Below are 22,024 nucleotides of genomic sequence, written 5' to 3'. Positions count from 1 at the left end.
ATTATTCAGTATGTGAAAATACTGAGTCAGGTAACTTGGAAAAATGAGGTGATTGCCGTTATTAAATAAATGCTAGCAAGATGCATGGCTCTGTATAAAACACAGGGCATAGGCACCCAAAGCTCTTTAAAATGAAATATTTGAACTTTTCCCCTCTTAAATAATTTCTGACATCATTGAGATGGGCTCCTTAAATGCCCCAGCACTGGAATGTGTGAAAAATTGATTTTTCATTGGGTTGCTAAACCACAATACATATATTTTATAAGTAAAATATAAATTGATATTTTACGTACCATGTAGTGTTACCCCTGGTCTGAAATAGGCGGGGAAGGGATATAAACCATATGGGTATAGTAGCCTCTAGGCTGTGAAATATAAGAGACTAGGCAAAGGGAGGTACCTCCATCCTCTTCCTATGTCTTAGGAATGTGCTTAAGTCCCTTTGGAATATGTCCGTTGCATGATTCATTTTGAATTAGGACCCCTTTCTCCCTTCTGGTCTTACTCTAAGCCCTAATGAGCCCAAGTCCTCCTCCTGCTATGCAGAATGAGCAGGCTGGAGGTAGTAAGCAAATGCATGGGGTAGTACTAAGGTAAGGCTTCCCATCAGCCCCCTACAACTGAGCAGCTGAGGATTCTCCATGTCCAATGACTCCAAGTGAAACCTGATCATATAGTGCACAAGAGAGGTGCTTTCTCTACTAAACCCTCAAAGAAAATATCCCTGTCACCCCTGCTCACCTCCCCTGTTAAAGGTTCAAGCACTAGCTATCAGCTGGCAGCCCATTTGAAGTGAAAAGTGCCCAGGTGTTCACAGGAATCGTTTGCACAACAGTATGCATCTTGCTGGGGCTTCTCAAGGAACAAAAAATTACACCCAAATAAACCAATAATCATAGAAGAGAACTGAAGTCGAGTGGAATAAAATCACCATCAGTACCAGCTGCGTGGCCTAATTAAACTTGAACATTTCACAGGTGTTCCCAGAAAAGGCACAGCACTTCCCCCAAATAAATCAACTCGCTACAAAAATCCTCAAGGCTTAAAAAAAACCCAAAACCAAATCCAAAAAGCACCTTTTTATTTTAAAGTCAGGAAGTTGAAAGGCTTGCAGACACCTAGAATATGCATCACCTAGCGCATCACAGCCTTCAGGTACAGCACGTTCAGATTCATCATCTGCTTTTCCGGCCTTTGTTCTCCCTCCCTTCCCCACCACAAATGAGCCGCAAGTTAAAATGCCCCTGAACAGCAGGACTTAGACAAAATGAACTCTACACAGACCTTTCATCTACAATCATTGTTTCCTAGCCATGCACAGAAAACACAGGTTGTAACATAATCACCACGTACCTGTTATGTAGGTTGTAATTGCTGTGCGAGGAGCATTAACCAATAACTATATAAATCACCGGTATCTTCTACTGTGTGCAATGGAGTTAAGAAGGCAAAATTAGTTAAGAAGCCAAAATGATCCCACTACAGCAGTTATCTGAGGCCATAACACAGTGGGACATGCCACCTTCAGCAATGGGTGATGCGAGCTGCAGTACATTTAAGGCCAAATCTCACCACCTGTGCCTTACACACAAGGATTTCATAGAGGGAACCAGCAAGGGAGATCTTCCACTTTCATACGGCAGAGAGGCAGCACTGTCCTTTGGTACCCACTCCTCCAGCCTTCTTCAAGTTTGGGTAGTGGTTGTGAATCCACCCAGCCATTTAATTACTCTAGCTCCACCAGATCACCTTTGCTTTCTTTCCTGCATATCTGTTGAAGACTACAAAGCTGTTTGCAGTCTCAAAGAGTGGGACTGGCTTTCTTCCAAAAAACACATCTAAATGGCAGGTTCAGGTATTGGCAGCTCATGGTTTTAACTCAGCTTTTCAAGTCTTTGTGATTTTTTTAATTTTTTTTTGTCAGCCCCAGCTCTGAAGAAAAGCTTGGGAAGGGGGGCAGGCGGTTGTTTGTTTTGCTTTAAAATGAGCCGTTTTGTAGCTGTCATGGTGGCATAGAAAAGCTGGAAAAATGTGACCCAGAAAGGCTTTAAAAAAAAACAGGGGGGGGAAATTCAAAGAATCATTTGTTACTTAAAATCTTGTGATTTTTTTTAAAACTAGTCTCATGATTTTTCAAGGTCTGACCCCTGTTTTTTAAATGCTTGGGCTTAGCAATCTTGATAGCAAAACAGGTGCTAGGCTGCAAAGAAAAGAACAACTCTTGCAGTTAACAAAAAATCATAACTAAGAGGAGTAGTAATACCTAATTCCTATGCCTAGTGATAGCACATTTCACTGTCCGTTTCTTTTGTTCACTTTGGACTTAGAATTTGCTTGTACAATGTAAACCTCAACTCCAAGCAAGAAATGGGGGAAGAGACAGCTAAAATGTAATGCTTCCTGCCACCCCTTATTACATTATTCCTGTCTCCTATCCATCAGGTGAACAGCATATTAATAATGCAGGTTGCCTTGATTTCTTGCCGAGCCCTTCCATGCGAGGTAACGTTTTGGGTTAGACTGCAGTTCCAGAATAGGGGAAGTATTAGGCCTGTGAGAAGCAGCTAGTATTCGCTTCCGATTCGGGGAACAATGATTCGATTCGGTGATTTGAATCACTGTCCCGAATCAATTTGGCCGAATCTGATTTGGAGCTTTGTTCCTGCTGGTGGGGGGCAATCCCTGCTGCCCCGCACCATGTGGGGGGCTCTTCTATGAGACCCCCCAAGGCCGCTGCAGGAGCTGGTGAGCTCTGGGGTTTTTCTCGGGTTTTTTTTTCTTAAAGAGCTAAAGTTGGGGTGGGTGGGGCAGCCATGGGACGGGCTGAGGGAGCAAGGGAGGGGTCAGGGGGCTTGTGCAGAGCACCCCCCCCACAGCATAGGGCAGTGGGGAGCAGCGGGGATCACCCCTTGCCTGGCAGCACCGGGTGAGCAGGGGCGGGGTTTAAAGCACCAGAACCTGGGGTGGGCAGGGCAGCCATGGGTGGCAGGGAGCGAGCAGGGGATGGGGCCTGGTGAGGGTCCCCCCATGGTCCCTTCCCCCCCTCCTCCAGCCCCTCCTCCCGGCATGGAGTCCAGCTCCTTGCTGCAGCAGGTGGGGACTGCCCGAATCCTCAAAGCTCTCTCCGTATCTTTGGAAAAGATTCAGGGCTTCAAATCATAAAAACTATGAAACTATGAAATCGATTTGGACCTGTTTGTTGATCCCCTGAGTCGATTCGGATTTGGAGATTCGGCCACGGAATCAGGCTGAGTCTCCTCCAAATCGAATCAGCACCCGAAGCGTCGCACAGCCCTAGGAAATATGTACGTGCACTGTCTGAGGGAGAAATTGTGATTCAGTACTTTCTTCTTACCTCACTGGTCTGGTTATAGGATTTAGAGCATCTTAGACACCTATTGTGGAAAATTTCCCCTGGAATGATTAGTTTGGCTACTTTTTAAGAAACTGAAAACAGGCTTACAATGAGAAGTATTGGGTAACATTAATAATAGCAGCAGCTACCATCCCAGCCGATATCTCAACAGTTCAAAGTGCTGAAGAGTACTAGACCTAATAATTTTCTTTGGGCATCCTCTTGCAATGCCTCCTCGGATAGTGACATTGTGAGTTCCTTGATGCACAGCGCTGACTACCAAAAAAAAAAAAGTATTAGTATCTTTAACAAACATATTTTGTTCAGCTGGCTGATTTTATGTGGCAGGTGCTCTTTATATCTAACGTAACAGCAGAGCTTATTTGAAACAAATGGGTTGAAGGAAGGTGATATAACCCGTTATTGTATCAAAACAGGTAATATACAGGTCAGAAAATAAAAATGGATTTGATGTTAGCCTTAAAACCTACTCATAGTGGGCACTTTAGCTATAAAACCATCCCACTGTGAAAAAGCAGAGCTAAAGGGACTTTCTTGCTTTTCCTTGCTATCGCTACACTTGTGTCATGCAGCACTTTTGAGAAAGCAGAGACACACACAGCAATACAGTGAGCAAGGGCCATCAGAGCTGCTTCAGACACATGTGCTTCACTTGTGAGAATGACGTTGGTATGAATCCATGGTGCCCAATTTCTGAGTTGCTGCATATTGATAGCGCTCATTTTTCTTGGTCAGGTGTTCTTCCCTCTTCCCACGACTGCTGGATGGATCCCTGTTTCTGAACATCCTCCCCTTTTGGATGGTGCTCCACCAAGGAACCCATTCAGATTGATCATCAATTAGTTTATAATCGCAATCAGTAAACTTATATGCATCCGATTTAAGATGATGCACTCCATAGACATGTAGCAATTTATCATAAATATAATGGCTTTTTTATGGACACATAAGTTTTAACACAATTTCACAAAAGACTGCCACAATGCATGATTTACTAGGGCAGTAAAAGATTTTTAAAAATTACCCATACACTCACTATATGATCTCTGAGCAGCTGAATCTGTGAAGTTAAATGGGAGCCTTGCTTTAGCCCCAGCACTCTCTAATTTTTTTTTCTTTCGTGGATTTGTTTCACCCATTTTTCAAATGAGGGTGAATCCTACATTCTCATGGCTTCCCTTCTTTTACAAGTTACCTGCAAAATAACTGAATATTCAAAAGCAAAAAGTAACAGAGCCATGAAGAAATGCTAATCTTTGGCAGATGGTATGGAGCTGAGATGCAGATTTTCCTCCGGCAGTAAATGGGAAAAGAGCCCACGCTTACACGGCTGTTAAAGATGGGCCCTGTTTTAAATGAATGGATTAATTGGGCAAGTAATGATGTATAGAGCAGCTCTGCATTAGCACAGAAACACTTGAGAATTTATTGCAAAATTCAACCAAGCTTTAGCACGTATTATATGTTCGCAGGGGTGATGGGTGAATACGAGCCAAAAATAGAAGTGCAGTTTCCAGAAACGGTTTCATCTGCAAAAGGAACAACTGTGAAACTGGAATGCTTTGCCTTGGGAAAGTAAGTTTTTATCCATTATTATTACCATAGCTTGAATGGGTGTCATAGTCCCGTCTATTTGAGTTTGGGGCATTTTTATTCTCATGTTGTATTTACTGTATTTGCTAAATTCCTTTCTCGGCAAAAGCGGGGGGGTTTTGGCTTACCCAGCTACCCCAAATGCTATTGCCAAAGGGAAGAAAGATAAAATTTAATTTTTCAAGTTGCATCCAGGTGTATTTTCTCCCTAGGGTCATATGTGGGACCCTGAAGTAGATGACAAGTTCCAAATGATGGGCGTCTGTGGTCTCTGTATATATAGCCCCACAAAATTTACCATGTGCATGTTTTACATATGAAAAATCTCTTTATTGCCACACATATAATTTACTGCATGTATGTTACATTATGAAAAATGTAGTTTCTATGACTAGTCTTGGAAGAGGATAAGGATTACTATATAGTTTAAGGGGAAAAGTGGAGTTGCTGGAACTATAAGTGTCAAGAAAGCAACTCGGTAGTAAATTGTGTTTCAAATGCAAGGTTTGCAGCTTACCAGGTTTGTATAGACAATGCGAATGATGGGCTTTCTTCTGATGGTTGATCAGGTGATTATCAAGAAATCATGCCATCAACAATAAGACTACTCCAGGTCCTGGAGCGCCTTCACACTGTGGAAAGAGGGGTTATGACCATCATCGCTGTCATACTCTATGAAAGAGGCAATTTGTCAGATGAATGGTTCTTGTAGTAAGGCCAGCAGTATCATAATTGGCAAGCTGCCTGCTCCAGCTTTGAGGGGGCACCAGATCTCCCCCTTCCCTCCACCTCTCCTCGGAGCCCTTGCCATAGATGCCGGGTACCACAGCCCCATACCCAGGGTGAGGGTCAAGTGAGATAAGCAGAGCCATGCTCTCCCCTGGGACCTTTTGCTATAGTAGCCGCAGCCCTGTGGCCTATAGCCTATCTGAGGTGCAGGGGAGTGAACGGAGCTGCTACTGCTGGGACTGGCACTGCCGTGGCAGCAGCAGTGGTGGAGACTGCTTTCCATATGCAGAAAGCACAGGCAGGTAAGAACTGCCCTTCTCCTCACCCAGGAGTCAGCCTAAACTTGCACTCCCCCTGCACTGCCCCAGGTGCTGGATGAGCCCACTATACCCCTGAAGACCAGCACCATGCCCATACGGCCAAGACTTTCTCTCCCTAGCCAGGTACAGACATTACACTTTTACCATTATTAGTGATCAAAAACCAGTCTCTACCCATAACAGAACAGAAGGTCAGCACACATAGACTGGTTTAAAATTGGCAGAACCTGGTCTAAGTTTTGTTGCCCCCCTCCAAAAGGCAAATCTGTTTCTGTTTGCTACTGATCTAAACTATACCACCTTGAGCATTTTGAACGTCTGTACCTAACCCTTCAATTTTGGTATGAGTAGACTTGGAAGCATGGAATCAAAAGAAAAAAATTATTTTCCTTGGGAACAGGGAACCAAAACACTGAACCGCACATATCATTTACTGTGTTTGTGCGCTTATGAAAAATGTGGTGTCTGTGGAGAGGATAAAGGACCTACTATTGTAGCTAGCTGTGGGACCTCCTGTTCATGTAATTTGGTAAAGACCTGTATTTTGGCAACAGATCAATGCTCAAGTCCTGTTTCATCAGTGTGGGATGTGCATGTGTGTGGTTTATCTGAGGTCTGGGTCTTCTGTCTGTAGTTTGTGTTCTTTATAAAATATGATCAGATTTTTTTTATGTAAAAGCTTTTGGAGAAATAGACCTACTGCTGTCTTTCCACTTTTCTAAATATGAGTTAATCCAGTAAAAGGACACAGCTTTATTCTTTTACTTTATTCTTGTTATTAGCCCAGTTCCAACTATTAGTTGGAGAAGAGCAGATGGAAAGCAAATACCCAGGAAAGCCAGGAGACACAAATCCAGCGGAGTTCTTGAAATCCTAAACTTTCAGCAGGAAGATGCTGGTCCATACGAGTGCGTGGCTGAAAATGTGAGAGGGAAGAATGTGGCACGTGGACAGCTGACATTTTATGGTAAGCAACTTATCTGCTACTTTTCTGTATTTTACTGTCACCAAAGCAATATGCAATAAATGTTTTGTTAAGATGTCATTGGTTTGGAAGTTTCTTAAATTATTTTACTTTGCAGACCATTCTGCTGAAAAAGTGTGATTTTATATAAAATAAAATCTTTCTGAATAGGTCATATTGATTGGGACTGAGAGGTGGGGTGAAATGAAAAAAGGCATTGTGAAAAAGGCATTGGCACGGTAACATATAGAAAGCAATTGCGAAGCAATTTATTTGCCTGTGCGTATAAATGGCCGAAACCTAATGCTCCTATGAGGCAGGTTGGTTGCTACAGTCTGTGATTTATTATGAGAGTTGTGCTACCCTTCATAAGAATTTTAATTTCCAGCGAGCTTTATTAATCAGTTACTTTTTTCTTTTTTCTGGTTAAAGGGAATTTTCAGGCAAAGTGGGGCGGGGGCGACAGCATTACACAGACTAAAAAAAGTTGCCCTAATGAATCCTTCCCACCCCAAGGGTTTTCTATATCTGAGCTTGTTACACTCAAATCACAGACATTGATTCAAGGATACTATGGATGAAAAATGTCAGTGGTAGGGGCCTTCTGTTAAGTTTGTATTGGTGCCTCTAATCCTAATAGAAGTGCCTGCAAATCCTTGATCATCTATTGCAAACGCAGCCCCAACTTAAGATTTCATCAGCCTTAAAGAAATGAGTTGAGTTTCCAGTGGCAAAGTTTGAGCTGCTCCAAGTTACATTACAGTTGCTCATTCTGGAGAATTAGGCTGAGTTCCTTACAAGCACAAGTGCTGGCTATGTAGGCTACTGCTTTTGTTTCTTTTGATTTTGGAGGCAGGCAACCAGCAGAATACACAGGCACAAACAAGCACGCCGCTCTGCTATTCAAGCCACACGATTTTCAGGGTCCCTGCAAACCTTTCTCAAGTTGTGACATCTGTCACAGCTTCTTAAAATCCTTTTGTTCTTGGAATTGTTAAAAAAATGAACCAACATTTTATTTCCTTGATTGACACTGAGCACACTTATTCTTTAGAGCTCCCAGGGAGATGGCCTGAACTCCAGAGCTGGGGGAAAATGTTTTTTGGGGTTTTTTGACAAATAGTAAAAACACTAACGAGATGGAGTGTTGCAGAGCCCAAAAGTGTTTGCTAAATTGGGATGAAAAAAAGACAAATTGAATGGGATATATGTTGCTTGTGCTTACGTATCTTCTGCAATATATAGAGGACTTCTTTCTCCAGAGCTGTCAGTCTGTCACCCATGACCACTTCTTATTTTAAAGATAATAAAATATTCTCTTTTTTGGATCCTGACTATTGTCATTTGAAGGACCAGGAAATGCAAAAATACAGCATGTTTTCAAAACTTAGCTGCTGAAACCAGCCCCTGAATTTCAGATGACACGCAAACTTTTATAGGGAAAGCAGCTTTCCTATAAATACTTTATACTAGTAGCTAAAACGGAACGAGAGTGTTTTCCTTTAATCATTCTTCTTTTCTAAAACCTTGGAAATATTATATCAGTCCTGAAATATAGCTGTAATGTTGGCACAGCTTCTTGAGTTGTTTTTAGCGGGTCAAAGGTTCACATCTGAAGAAAGGAACACTCCAGAGTATTTGATATGGAAAATCTGACTTGTCACTTACTTGCAGCACTGCTCAGTGAAATGTTCTATCACAATGCGTGCCCTAGAGATTAAAATCTGGCTCTAACGGTGTTACTCTTTTAAACTGAGTTATCTGCCTCCGTGAATAGTGAAAAAAAGAAAATGAAATTCAAATTTGCCTGCCTGCTGTAGATAACCCAGCCAAACCTTCTTTGTCAACCACTTTCCGTGCTCCTGCAAGTTGTCAGGAAAGGTTGAGTTTTGTTGTATTTCACTCTTGTATCAATGTTTGTTCTTTGGGGGTTTTTTTTTTCCTCCTGGTGCTAGACTATCAGTGACACCAGAGCTGTTTGGTGCTCTTGTTGCAGCAAGAGGATGTTAATTAAACATGAGGGAACTTTTTCCATCATTTTCTCTGCTTTGAGCCACTAAAATATGTTGTGATTTTTTTTTTCTTCATTTCCAAAGGCATGTGTTCTCATTAGCCAGATGCCCTATTTTATGCGTAGAAAAGTGCTGTGTTAATACAATTATAATAACTGCACCTATTTCTTGACATTGGTAAATCCTGACAGAGACATTGCTTTTCTTGGTTTCTACTATAAGAGGCTCTTGTGATATATGTTACACCTAACCAGGTAATAGGTAGTTGAGATTAGCTCTGTAAAACTATGAAGGAAGCTTGGAAAATTACCTCTCTCTCTCCCCAACTCTTCTTTATCACTTATCTCTACAGCACTTATTTACCAAACGTAAGCGTGTCATACTTGAACCATCACTTTTCAGTCGGCTCCCTAGAGAACAGAAAACTCTTTTAGAAATACGTGTAGTTTGAACCCCTCCTGCCTTCAAGCTTAAGCAGTTACCAAATCCAGGGTTGCCAGGTGGCAAAAAAGCCATAAGGTGAGACTGGCTCCCGTGGGTTTAACATTGGTAAGTGCAAGGTGTTGCACATGGGGAGGAAGAACCGGCACCACACTTACAGGTTGGGGAACTCCCCTCTTGCCAGCACGGAGACGGAAAAGGATCTTGGAGTCGTCATTGACTCCACGATGAACATGGGCCGGCAGTGTGGGGAGGCAGTCAGGAAGGCCAACCGTACCCTGTCATGCATCCACAGATGCATCTCGAGCAGGTCCAGGGAGGTGATCCTCCCCCTCTATGCGGCACTGGTCAGGCCGCAGCTGGAGTACTGCGTCCAGTTCTGGGCGCCACACTTCAAGAGGGACGTGGACGATATGGAAAGAGTCCGGAGGAGGGCCACTCGTATGATCAGGGGTCAGCAGGGCAGGCCTTATGAGGAGAGGCTACGGGACCTGAACCTGTTTAGCCTCCACAAGGGAAGGTTAAGGGGGGACCTTGTGGCCTGCTACAAACTGGTCAGGGGGGATCAGCAGGTACTGGGGAGTCCCTGTTCCCCCATGTGCTGCCAGGAGTGACCAGGAATAACAGTCACAAGCTGGCGGAGGGTAGGTTTAGATTAGATATTAGGAGGCGCTACTTCACAGTCAGGGCGGCTAGGGCCTGGAACCGGCTTCCAGGGGAAGTGGTGCAGGCTCCTAGCCTGGGGATTTTTAAAAGGAAGTTAGATGAGCACCTTGCCGGGGTCATCTGACCCCGGTGCTCTTTCCTGCCAAGGCAGGGGGTTGGACTAGATGATCTACCTAGGTCCCTTCCGACTCTAGCTACTATGAAACTATGAAACTATGGGTTTGTGCTTGTTCGTTGAACTGACTGCACTTGCAAGCAAGGGCCTACCAAGCTACCAGAGCTTTTTTTTTCAGACTACTTTAAGATCGGTGTTGACCTGAATTCTAGTCTTAATCTGTTCATAACTTTTAAACTTGATCATCCTGCATGCAGCAATGCTTTGTATCTTTTACCTTTTACGTAATACCAATACTCTGTGATAGGGCTGTGCAAAGCCTGTGCCCACCTAGACCCAGAAGGCACCAGCCACTGAGCGGGGGGGGGCCCCATTGCACTTCCCATCAGTCCTTGATTTGATTCGGCCCAATTTGGTGGTCGAATCTCTGAATCCAGATCAAATCAGAGGACCTTTAACCCCTCCAAATCGAATCAGAACCTCCAAATCGATTCAGAGAGATTCGGAAGGGTTCGGCGACTCAGAAATAGACACAACTTTAAAAGTTTTTTCTACATACCTTAAGGTACCAGTTGGTTCATGAATGCTGCGATGCTGGGGAGCATGGAGTGTCTCACGGATGCTCCATCCCCCCCAGCATTGCAGAGTTCACAAGCCATGCTGGTACCTCAAGGTATGTAGAAAAAACATTTAAAGCTGTGTCTATGGCCAGATCGCCAATTCTCTGAATCAGCATCGAATCTTCAGGTTCGACCAAATCAAATCAGAGACAGTTATCTGAATCAACAAATTGAATCCCTGTCCCCGATTCGGGCTGAATCTGAATCAAATAGGGCCTGCTTCGCACACCCCTGCTCTCTGGGAGAGGAGCTATAAAGAAGGGACTATTATTTGGTAAATCTAGGAGAGAACGGATTTTTTTAATTCACAAAACCAGCATCAAGCAAATTTTTAGGTATTATCATGGTGGTCTTTGTGTTATTGCTGTAGTATCTAGGAGCCACCATCCTACATGTAGGACCCCACTGTACAAACATCGAGCTAAAAGATGGCTTTATTCCCCAAGGGACCAAGAAATTGTGTATAAAGACAATAGGTCAACATAGACAGGGGAATACAGGGCAGCTGTAAGATCTTGTATTACCTTTTATTAACCAGTGATTAAACAATTACTCAGATGGATGGGTCATTACATTCCTTCTGTATTTCTACTGTGGTCAGTGGGCGTATGTGTCCACTGGCTTGCACCTATTTGGCATAAAATACTACCATATCAGAATAGTGGCATGTTATACCCATTATGCATTCCTTTGGATCAAGTGTTACAGGGTGCAAAGGCCTAATACATTTTCTGCTGTGTTTTATGTTTGTATTCTCCATGGCTGCTGAGATAGCTCAATCATCTGTGCACATGCCCTATTTGACATGTCTCATACAAACTAGTGACGTATGGCTCTGAATGCACCAAAGCAGTTTCTGAAGTATTGCCTATATTCTCTGCAAATTCTTTTTTATTTTCCTACAAGTTACTCAGATCCACTGCTTTAGCTACTGAAGATCTTGTGGTACATTTAAAACATGGCACAAGGTGTGCACAGGCATTAATTTGTAGCTCATTTCAGGAAATTGTTAGTGCCACAGGAACATAACATGAAATGGGCATACAGCTGTACAAGTGCTTGGTCGTCTGGAGAGCATGGCAAGAACATGTATTGCCAGCACTGTGCAGCCAAGGAGGCAGTGCGCAGTGCGTCCAGCATGCTTTGTAGGGCTTCTCCCTGCAGAAGTGCCAGAGGACAGCCAAGTGCAGAGAAAAGTGCCGATTGACTGTCTAGGGATCCACACCCACAGAGATGACCCCTGTGCTGGGAGTGCAGAGCCACAGTGCACCTGTTCACTTTCCACCGCCAGAGTTGCATCCAGTGCATGCCCTACTCCTGCCAGCACAGAGTACCCCTGCTTCTTCAGCATGGTTGTTCAAGGTGCCGTGCCAGGTACAGCCATACAGTACCAAGGCACTTGCTATGCAGTCCCATTTCATTTCACAGACCAGTTCAGCGTAGGCAAGTCCGTGGTGGGAGAGGCAGTGCAGGAGTTGTCCTTGGTTATCTTGCAGGTGCACTGAGATTCACCTAGCTTGTTCACCCACGGCAGGGACGGGAAGCACTCTGACACTCCGTCCGCTTCAGGAGGAGAACCCCTACCATGGCCTTTCCGAATTACAGTAGCCAGCCCAATGCAAGCTCACATACAGGAGTAACCCTTTTAGATGATCCCCCTGACTTTTTCTACTTCTATCCAGCTCATCCAAAGGCTGAGCCATTTCATCCCATAATCTCTAAATGGATATCCCAGTGTAGCTATCAGCAGTCAGTTAGAAAGCCCCTCCCCCTGGACATACTCCACTAGGACACAGGTAATGTCTTTGACCTACACTAGAAAATGCGCCAGTATCTGAGATCTGCAAAGCAACAACACAAAGCAATCCACTGACTTGTCTTAATGATTAATCTATTAACTTGACAGCTAGGTCTGACAGGTTCAGGAGAGTAGGCTGAGCGATTGCATAACTTCAATCACTATTTGACTAATGCTAATCCTCTTTTCCATCCAGCAGGATACAGCCAGTCACCTTGACTGGGATCCAGTCTGATACATGGCCACCGAACAAAGAATCATTTCCTACCCCAGAGTAGCTTTGGGTTTGCAGGGTGTTGTAGTCAGTGTGAATTCCACAACTCGACTTTCTGGAGTGCTCAGTAAAAAAAAGTTTTGCATAACAAGGAGATTGGAGGAAGGTGGCAGGTGTCCGACCCTGTATGGGGACCCAAGTGTGTCAGGATATGTGTGCGACCCCAGCAAAAACTGCTGCTCAGAAAGATTCCCGTGGGATCCACAATCACTACAACATCTCAAAGAACCGCAGATAAGCAACTGTTTTTTGTAGGTTTCCTGTTCATCAGAGAGTTTACAGTTGAGGTCTGGATCTGGCAAGCACAGTTGCAGATCTTTAACTATAGGCAAGTGAATAGGCCATCAATTTTTAGAGGTAAATATACAGGCACACAATGGAGATATCATTATCCTTATTTTACAATAAGAACCCAAGACAGAGAGGGGTTGATTGACTTGCCCCAGGTTGTTCAGAAAAGAAGTGGATAAGCTGGGAACTGGACCGAACTCTGCTGAGCACCACACAACCATTCTCTTTCTCTGACTTTTTGACTCTTCGGTCAAACTTGCTGCTAACATGCTGCTAACCAAGTTGTACAAGGTAAAATATCAAAGCCACATTCAAGTGACTCAAAGAAAATATGGACTATGCAACAATCAGTAATGGTTAAAAAAAAAAATCTAATAATAATACTATATTGGAATAAAGAATAAAGAAGAGATAGGAGGTATTGTACCTCATTACTGTGGTAAACAATAAGGTTATCGGTTGAGGCATGATCCCTGGATCATGGTGTACATGTAAGTGGTCTAGTCACCAAGCCTTTTGACACTAAGCAAAAGTGTAGAGGAGTAGGGGCTGAGGCTGAAGAGTCACTGGAGAACTAAACAAACAGATAAAATAGATGATCCCAGCCCCAATTTGTGTGTTTAAAGGCACAAATAGATGAAGATTCAATATGTATGCAAGCGAACAGGGAAAACATTTTGTCACAAGTTATATGGGGTGTAACTTGTTCTTTATTGGGAATAGAAACTGGAGCAAAAATTAGTCAAAGGGAAAGTAATAGAGGAATAGATTTCAGTGGAGCATCATTTGCATACTTAATAATCATGAACAATTCTAAGAAATTAGGGAAGTATAGATTATTCACAGAGAGTATGTTCCTGTTTAGGCCAATATTACATGTAAGTTTGTTGGTACAAACCACTTCCACCAAATGAATACATTATTCACTACTTCTCTGTGCTCTTTTTCTTAGTATTTAGCCCTTGGTATCTGAGAGCGGATACATCGATGGGCTCTTCCAGCTGATTGAGTATTTGTCAGTACTGAAATATATAATGTGAGCCAGGTCTTCAACTGCTATAAATTGGCTTCGCTACGTTGAACCAAGGATCTGAGTCACTGCTTGCAGTAGAAGTTTTGCACTCGTCATTTGCTTTCTGAAACCTGTAGAGAAATATCAAGTCCTATAGATTTATTGCAGTCTAAGATCTCGTGGTGCTTGCTTGATTTTTGTATGCTTGCTTGTTCTTTTTGGCCAGGTACAGACATTACACTTTTATCAGTGTAAGCAATGAGAAATGCGTCTAAGCCCATAACAGAACAGAAGTTCAGCACTCATGGACTGGTTTAAAAATGGCAGAACCCAGTTTGAGATTCCCCCAAAGGGCCAATGTGTTTTCTGTTTGCTACCAATCCAAACTACACCTCTGACACAAAACTGTGTAACTGCCTCGGGGTTTTTGAATGCCTGTACCTAGCCTTTCTTTTTCTCCTATGTTATCACTGACTAGCCCCACCATCACTGGCACTGTTTATTTCACCTCCTGTATTTCTTTTCGCTCTTTCTAGTGCATGATTTCTGACCCAGCCCCACGTGAGTCTCCTTTTACGTCCTTGCATTTTGTTTGTGCCTATAATTGCAATCACATTTTATGCTGCTTAGGCATAGAAGTGCCTGATTACATCGGCACTTGTCCATGTTTAGTTGGGGAGCTGTCTAATCATCTAAAAATGCACTTCTAAAACTCTGCAGATGACAAAAGGTCAGTAGGACTGAGTGTGGCGAATAATCTCTGTCCTACCTCCGACCTGCCTAAGGTTTGAACTCTAGGCTCTTGTCGTTACTTGAATTTCTTTGCTGTAATGAATGCTCCTGTTCATTTAACCATTTCGTGGTTTTTATGGTCTGTTCCCCCTCTTTTTTGGATAGCTTTTCTAGGCAAATTTCTTGTGATTTGAATATACGCTCAATGAACTTCTGTGCTCCTTTATGTTTAAAGTCCTAACATTTTCCTCCAAAAGGTTACCAGCTGAGCCTGGTCTATATTTGGGCGGCTGGTATACTCTGTGCCAGTCAATTGTTCCAGCGTATCCAAGCTCAACTTTGCTTTTGCTGGTATAACTTATTCCTCAGATGAAGCAAGCATGATGTTGTTGGTGTGACTGACTGCAAGCGCAGTGAAACCTTTTACCGGCAGGAAAGCTAGATCAGATGCACATCACCCCTCTGGAGCAAGGCTGGCAGAAGTTTGTAGCGTGGAGCTGGGCTGATAGCCTCCCTCTCATTTTTTAATTACCCTCTTTGAAGTCTTGTGTCACCTCACTACTTCTGGTGTCATTCCCAAATGGGAAGATGTCAAATTTCATTAGATTATGGCAACTGCTATTTGGTGGCTCCCACATACATTTACTATGTGAACCAGCCCTGGTGTATTACTGGAGATTAAGTCAAGAGTGTCTTATATTCTCTAAAATGAGCTGTTCTAGAGAGAGTTTGACCTAATTAGAAATGTTTCCCAAAGAGAAGCACGGAAGTAAGTTATGGTGAAACAATGGGCCCTGCTGGTTATCGGTGGGATTTATTTTTGACCTATTATGCTTGCTCTGTAGCTGTATGAGTCAAATAGCTTTAGGATAAAGGGCTTAACCAGTTCAAATAACTGGAACGAGTGAACGCTGGTGTCATGGGTCAGGTCTGCGGCTCATAGGTGCTGCACAAAAGATAGAAATGAAGAGTTGTGGCTGCTTTGAGCATTTCTGTCATTGGAAGTATCTTGCCAGAATAATTTAGGATTTGAGATTTGTAACCTGCACAGTATAAGAAAGATCAAAAAGCTCTGAAGATAGAGGTTTGAATTGGCCTTCTAGTTAATAAACACTGACCTACTTCTACAGGCCAGCATTGAGCAGGCTAAATTCTGCCTGTGATTTGAATGAAATCTTTGTGCAAAGACCACAAGACTGATAACCATGTAGAATAACAGAAAGGTATAAAAGCTGTTCTATCATACAAATCCCATCGCTAATAATTTATCGTAAAAAAAGGTCATCTGTGACTTTTTCCAGTACAATAAAGCTGCAAAGCAAAGCATGCTTTGCAGTTTATATAGGTTTTCTTCATCTAAGAGATGTGGTTGGTTATTTTGTCTGGTGTTTCTTATTTTAATGAGAATGTGTTTATATAGTAAATCAAGGAAACGTTCGGTGTTATAAGAAGAGCAGAACAGAAGCTGGTTCTATTACGCACCTTTCAAGGGAATCATAAGGCTGTCTTCAAAGTTGAGTTAGCCAACAATGGTGATTGTGTAGACATGATGTAGGCTTCTCAGTAACTTTGATATAGCCACGAACCTTGGAAACTAGGCCCATTGAGAGAAATAATGCGTGCTTGAACTCGGAGACACAGGTGGAACCATTCAAAGTTAGTGTGCACTATGGACTCACTTCTTGCTACATAGCTGCCATCCATCTTCTTATTTTTCAGGTTTTCCTTTATATGTGCTTTTTGATGGATGTAATAGACTGGCTCTTCATGTCTCTTTGGATGCATATAACAAGACAGGAGTGTATAAACCTCACTTGCCTTTCATTTTTGGATATCTGTTAAAGATCTGTCTTACCATTATGTCGCCATGCTAAGTGTGCCCTTCTGCTTTTGCACATCCCTCAGGGCGCTCCTACAATGTAGTTACGATTCTGTGCAAAAGTCCATGTTTTCCTCTTTGCTTTGCTCCTTATGGACCCTGTGGAAGTATTCAGTGTGGTGCATGTGGAATTAAGCGGACATCTGTCACAATAGCAAGATCACTTAAAATTAATTCCCCAAAGAGAATGTTAAAAAGACACCCCAGTTCTTTGCGCCTCGTTAGGTCTATCAGCGGGAACATATAATGATGGACATGGCAATTGTTTTAGAGGCAACTTTCATTTAACTTATGTCAACTTTCCATTCAACTTAACATTTGTTCTTTGTTTTCAAGTTTGGGGTTTGGGGTTTTTTATCTCTTTTTTTTCAATACTTTCACTGATCCCTCACCTCTGCCTGAAAAGGATTTATAAAGCAGTTGCCCTTTGTTTGAGAAATCTTAAATTATTTTATCTGTTTACATAGGGAAAGTATTGCAAAATATTACCCAGGTTCTTGGAGACCTCTGCTGGCAATATCTTTGTTATTTTTTTGTTGTTGTTCTTTTTTAATCCTTTCACGTTGTGTTTGTTAGTGCAAAGTAGGGCAAAACTACTATTCCCTCCCCCCCCCCGAAATGTGACTGGTTTTTATATAACACAGAAACTCAGATCAAGTTTGCTGAAACATTTGCTGAAGTTTGTGTGGTGAATTGGTGATGAACCTGGTTGGATGTGGTTTGCGGGGATCATACACAAAGCTCTGAAGTTTTGCATGGTTCCCAGCAAAACTTGGCATTTTTCTCTGAAATTTGCTCTAAGTTTTGAATCTCAGTAGTTTCAGGGTGCTGAAACCCACATGAAACTAAACTAAGAAAATGTTCATGCAAACACCAGTTTCTACAAAGGTCTATTTAAAAAGTAAACTAAAGCAAGTACTTGAGTACTAGGGGTGTGCAAAACGGACCGCATTTGATTCGGATTTGGATTCAGCCTGAATCAGGGACAGTGATTCGATTAATTGATTCGGATCACAGCCCCGATTTGATGAGGCCGAAGCTGAAGATCCGATGCTGATTTAGAGAATCGGCTATTCAGCCATAGACACAGCTTTAAATGTTTTTTCTACATACCTCGAGGTACCAGTGCAGCTCGTAGATGCTGGGATGGATGGAGTGTCCCAGAAGAGCATGGGGGGCCTCCCCATGTGCTCGGCAGAGGACCCAGAAGTGGACTAGAAGTACTTCCAGTCCACTTCTGGGTCTGCTGCTGAGTGTGCTAGGGACCCCCTATGCTCCTGTGAGATTCTGGGGCAGATGGAGCGTCCCAGGATTCAAGATGTGCCTGGTACCTCGAGGTATGTAGAAAAAATGTTTAAAGCTGTATCTGTGTCCAAATCATTTAATCTTTCCAAATCTCTCTGAATTGATTTGGAGAGTTCCGATTTGATTCAGAGAGATTAAAGGGTCTCCTGATTTGGTTCCAGTTTGGAGATTCAGCCACCAAATCGGACTGAATCTCTGCCAAATCGAATCGGGGACTGAAGCTTCGCACAGCCCTGTTGAATACCTTCTGGGTTAAGGTCCTAGGTTTGTAACCTGTTATCCTCAGGATTGGTCTCATTTGCCATGCCTTTGCAGCCTCTAGAGAGGGTGCAGAGGCTGCCAAAAAATAAGCCCAACACAACCCATGAATACTCAAGCCTGTAAACTGGGAAGCACGGTCATATTTAGACCTTCCTGGGTCCTACTAATGACCACTTTTTCCCCTACTTAAGCTGTAGAGTTTATTCCTCAGAGGTACTCCAGGGTTCACCAAGAGGCTGCATAGATGCAGCCAGTGATTTCCAAAGTATTAGTCATATAAATAAGAGATAGTCATTTGAGAGTGGGTTACAGTAGAGAACCCATTGGCCCTAAAGTACAGAAGGGGCTGAGATGAGGTGTGCATGGAATCAGAGCTGAACACTAACCCTTCACGGTTTTGTACTTTGGATGTAGGCTCATTATTAAGATAATTTGGGTTTGGAGTGTATTAGAAGTGTGTATAGTGTTTGGCTTAGCAGAGGACTCTTTAGAGAGCTTAAACACAAAAGGAAGCTTACAAGAAGTGGAAGCTTGGACAGATGACTAGGGAGGAGTATCACTTGGGGATGCAGAGATGAAGTCAGAAAGGCCAGAGTGCAACTGGAGTTGCAGCTGGCAAGGGACATGAAAGGTAACAAGTAGGGTTTCTACAAGCATGTCAGCAACAAGAGGAAGGCCAGGGAAAGTGTGGATCCCTTACAGAATGGGGAAGGCAGCCTAGGGACAGATGATGAGGAAAAGGCTGAAGTGCTTCATGCCTTTTTTACCTCAGTCTTCACAAGTAAGGTCAGCTCCCAGACTACTTCACCAGGCAGCACAGTTTGGGGTGCAGGTCAGCAGCCCTCAGTGGCGAAAAAACAGATAAGGGACTATATAGCAAAGTTGAATGTATACAAGTATATGGGGCCAGATGGGATGCACCCAAGGGTGCTGAGGGAAGTGGCTGATGTGATTGCAGAGATAACTGAGATGTTGAGATAACTGGCTCTGTGGTTGCAGGGAAAGTAGTGGACATAATATACCCTGATTTAAGCAAGGCTTTTGATACTATCTCCCGTAGCATTCTTGCAAGCAAGCTAAGAAAGTCTGAGTTGGATGAATGGACTGTAAGATGGATAGAAAGCCGGCTGGATTGTTGGGCTCAACGGGTAGTAATCAATGGCTCAACGTTTAGTTGGCAAGTGGTATCAAGGGAAGCGTCCCAGGGGTTGATCCTGGGGCCGGTTTTGTTCAATATCTTCATTAATGATCTGGAAGGTGGGATGGATTGCACCCGCAGCAAGATCATGGGTGACACAAAGTTGTGGGGTGTAATAGATATGCTGGGGCATAGTGGTAGGATTCAGAGTGACCTAGACAAATCGGAGGATTTGGACCAAAAGAAATCTCATGCGGCTCAACAAGGGCAAGTGCAAAGTCCTGCACTTAGGACAGAGCAATCCCATGCACCGGTGCAGGCTGGAGGCTGACTGGCTAAGCAGCAACTATCAGAAAAGGACCTGGGGTTTACAGCGGACAATAAGATGGATATAAGCCAACAATGTGCCTTAGTTGCCAAGAAGGCTAATGGCATACTGAGCTGCTTTAGTAGGAGCATTGTCAGCAGATTAAGGGAAGTGATTATTCCCCTCTATTCGGCACTGGTGAGACCACATCTGCAGTACAGTGTCTAGTTTGGGGCCCCGCACTACATAACGGATGTTGGCAAGTTAGAGAGAGTCCAGCAGAGGGCAACAAAAACGGTTGCGGGGCTGGGGAACATGACTCACGAGGCTAAGCTGAGGGAACTGGGCTTACTTAGTCTTCAGAAGAAAAGTCTGAGGAGGGATTTGATAGCAGCTTTCAACTACCTGAAGGGGTGTCCGTAAGAGGATGGAGCTGGACTGTTCTCAGTGGGGGCCGACAGAACAGGGAGTGACGGTCTCAAGTTGCAGCAAGGGAGGTTTAGGTTAGATATGAGGAAAAACTTTCTCAGTAGGAGAGTAGTGAAACACCGGAGCAGGTTACCCCGAGAGGTGGTGGAATCTCCATCTTTGGAGGTTTTTAAGGCCCAGTTGGACAAAGCCCTGGCTGAGATGATCGAGTTGGGGCTGGTCCTGCTTTGAACAGGGAGTTGGACTAGATGATCCTGAGGTCCCTTCCAACCCTAATTTTCTATGATTCTGTAGTGCCTGATGACTCTCTCAAAGTTTACATACATTTATTTAGGGTTTTGTATTAAGTCCCAGATTTAGGGAAGCATCCCTGTGCAGAAAAGCAGTTATTTTAAGCATGCTGCCAGTACCATTTATTTCAGTGGGACTGTGTATGTGCTTTGTTCGATCATGGCTTACGCATGATATTCTGGAGATATCTTTCCTCACCAAACATTTCCATTAAAAATAAAGTTGGGCAAATAAGCCGTGCTCCTGTTCCAACTGTCTTCAAGAGAAGCAGAATCAGACCCATAGGGGGAAAAAAAAGAAATTCTCCAGTGCCATTAAATAGGCTGTTAAATCAAATGCTCTCAAATACTGTGAATTTATAAGTAAATATATTATATTTGGGTGTTCACTAGCATCAAGGAAATACACTTTCTTTTCCAGACATGAGGCTTTATTCATTGCTTTCTGCATTGCAGCCCAACCTAATTGGATTCAGAAGACAAGCGATGCCCGGGTAGCTATCGAGGAAAGCATCTTTTGGGAGTGTAAAGCAAATGGGAGGCCGAAACCTTCCTATAGCTGGCTAAAGGATGGAGAACCCCTGATGCCTCAGGTAAGAAAAATGCTGAAGGCTGGTGATTTGGTTCTTCGGAGGAGAAGTCTTGCTGAATGTTATGTAAGGATGCTGTTGCTTTGGCAGCTTCTTTTTTCACATCTCCACAGTTTATTGCTTTTGAAATCAAAGTGCAGTCACAGAGCCTTAAAAATGCACTTCTCGTGTAGCCGATTTCCTACCCTGCTGAGTGAATGCCTTCATCTGACATTGAGTTCCTGTGCTGAAAAAAAGATTTCCCTCCCTTCTCTAGGACAAGGGAAAGTTGGAGCACTGTTTCAGCAGAGCGTTCTGGCAAGCCGGGCGTGGGGAACAGTTGTACATTTACAGCTGTCTCTTGCTTTGTGAAATGAGCCGTTCAGAACGCAGGTCAAAACAGACCCCAGTGAAAAAGTGTGAATGGCTGGGTGGGAGCGTGGGGCTGGAGGCCATAAAGTGATTGTCCTCTATTCAATTTTTCAGTTTATAATTTTCAGCTGAATTTCAGCTGTTAATGGAACGTTAGCATTTCCTCCCGTCTCAAGCAGCGCTCCAATTCCTCTTGTTCAAATTTGTTCCTGTACAGGCAACCAGAGACTTGGCCTGCCATTAGCAGTGACATGAAGAACTGCCTAAAGATTAATGATCCATAGCAGGCAGGGGAATGAACACCCCCCGCCCCCCCCCCCACACACATATATACATACACACCCCTTTTCTTTTCCTTCCTTCTCTCACTGGAGGGGAACCTCTGAGTCCCATGATTGTCTCAATTTATAAGGCCAAGCTAAAACGAATCACTAAAGCATTATTATCAAGGTAGCCTTCATTTTTCTCCGTTCACTTAATGTGAAAGAACATGGCTGCCTAGATTTGATCAAGCCCTAATAAAGAGTG

The 22,024-nt window shown here is 43.4% G+C and overlaps 1 protein-coding gene across 6 annotated transcripts in view; it reads left to right on the top strand.

Annotated features, from left to right (window-relative positions):
• The window catches only part of CNTN4 (contactin 4), a 581,748-nt gene that overhangs the window by 457,056 nt on the left and 102,668 nt on the right, over window positions 1-22,024 (top strand). For all 6 annotated transcript variants that reach the window (XM_090021956.1, XM_090021955.1, XM_090021954.1 and 3 more), the window contains exons 8-10: window positions 4,852-4,954; window positions 6,804-6,988; window positions 21,012-21,148. In XM_090021956.1, coding sequence (XP_089878082.1) covers window positions 4,852-4,954; window positions 6,804-6,988; window positions 21,012-21,148 — 425 coding nt within the window. The remainder of the gene's footprint in view (window positions 1-4,851; window positions 4,955-6,803; window positions 6,989-21,011; window positions 21,149-22,024) is intronic.

The sequence above is a fragment of the Crocodylus siamensis genome, chromosome 11 (assembly GCF_052110815.1).
Source record: "Crocodylus siamensis isolate JL-2025a chromosome 11, ASM5211081v1, whole genome shotgun sequence".
Lineage (NCBI taxonomy): Eukaryota > Metazoa > Chordata > Crocodylia > Crocodylidae > Crocodylus > Crocodylus siamensis.
This window is presented reverse-complemented; position numbering and strand designations above follow the sequence as displayed.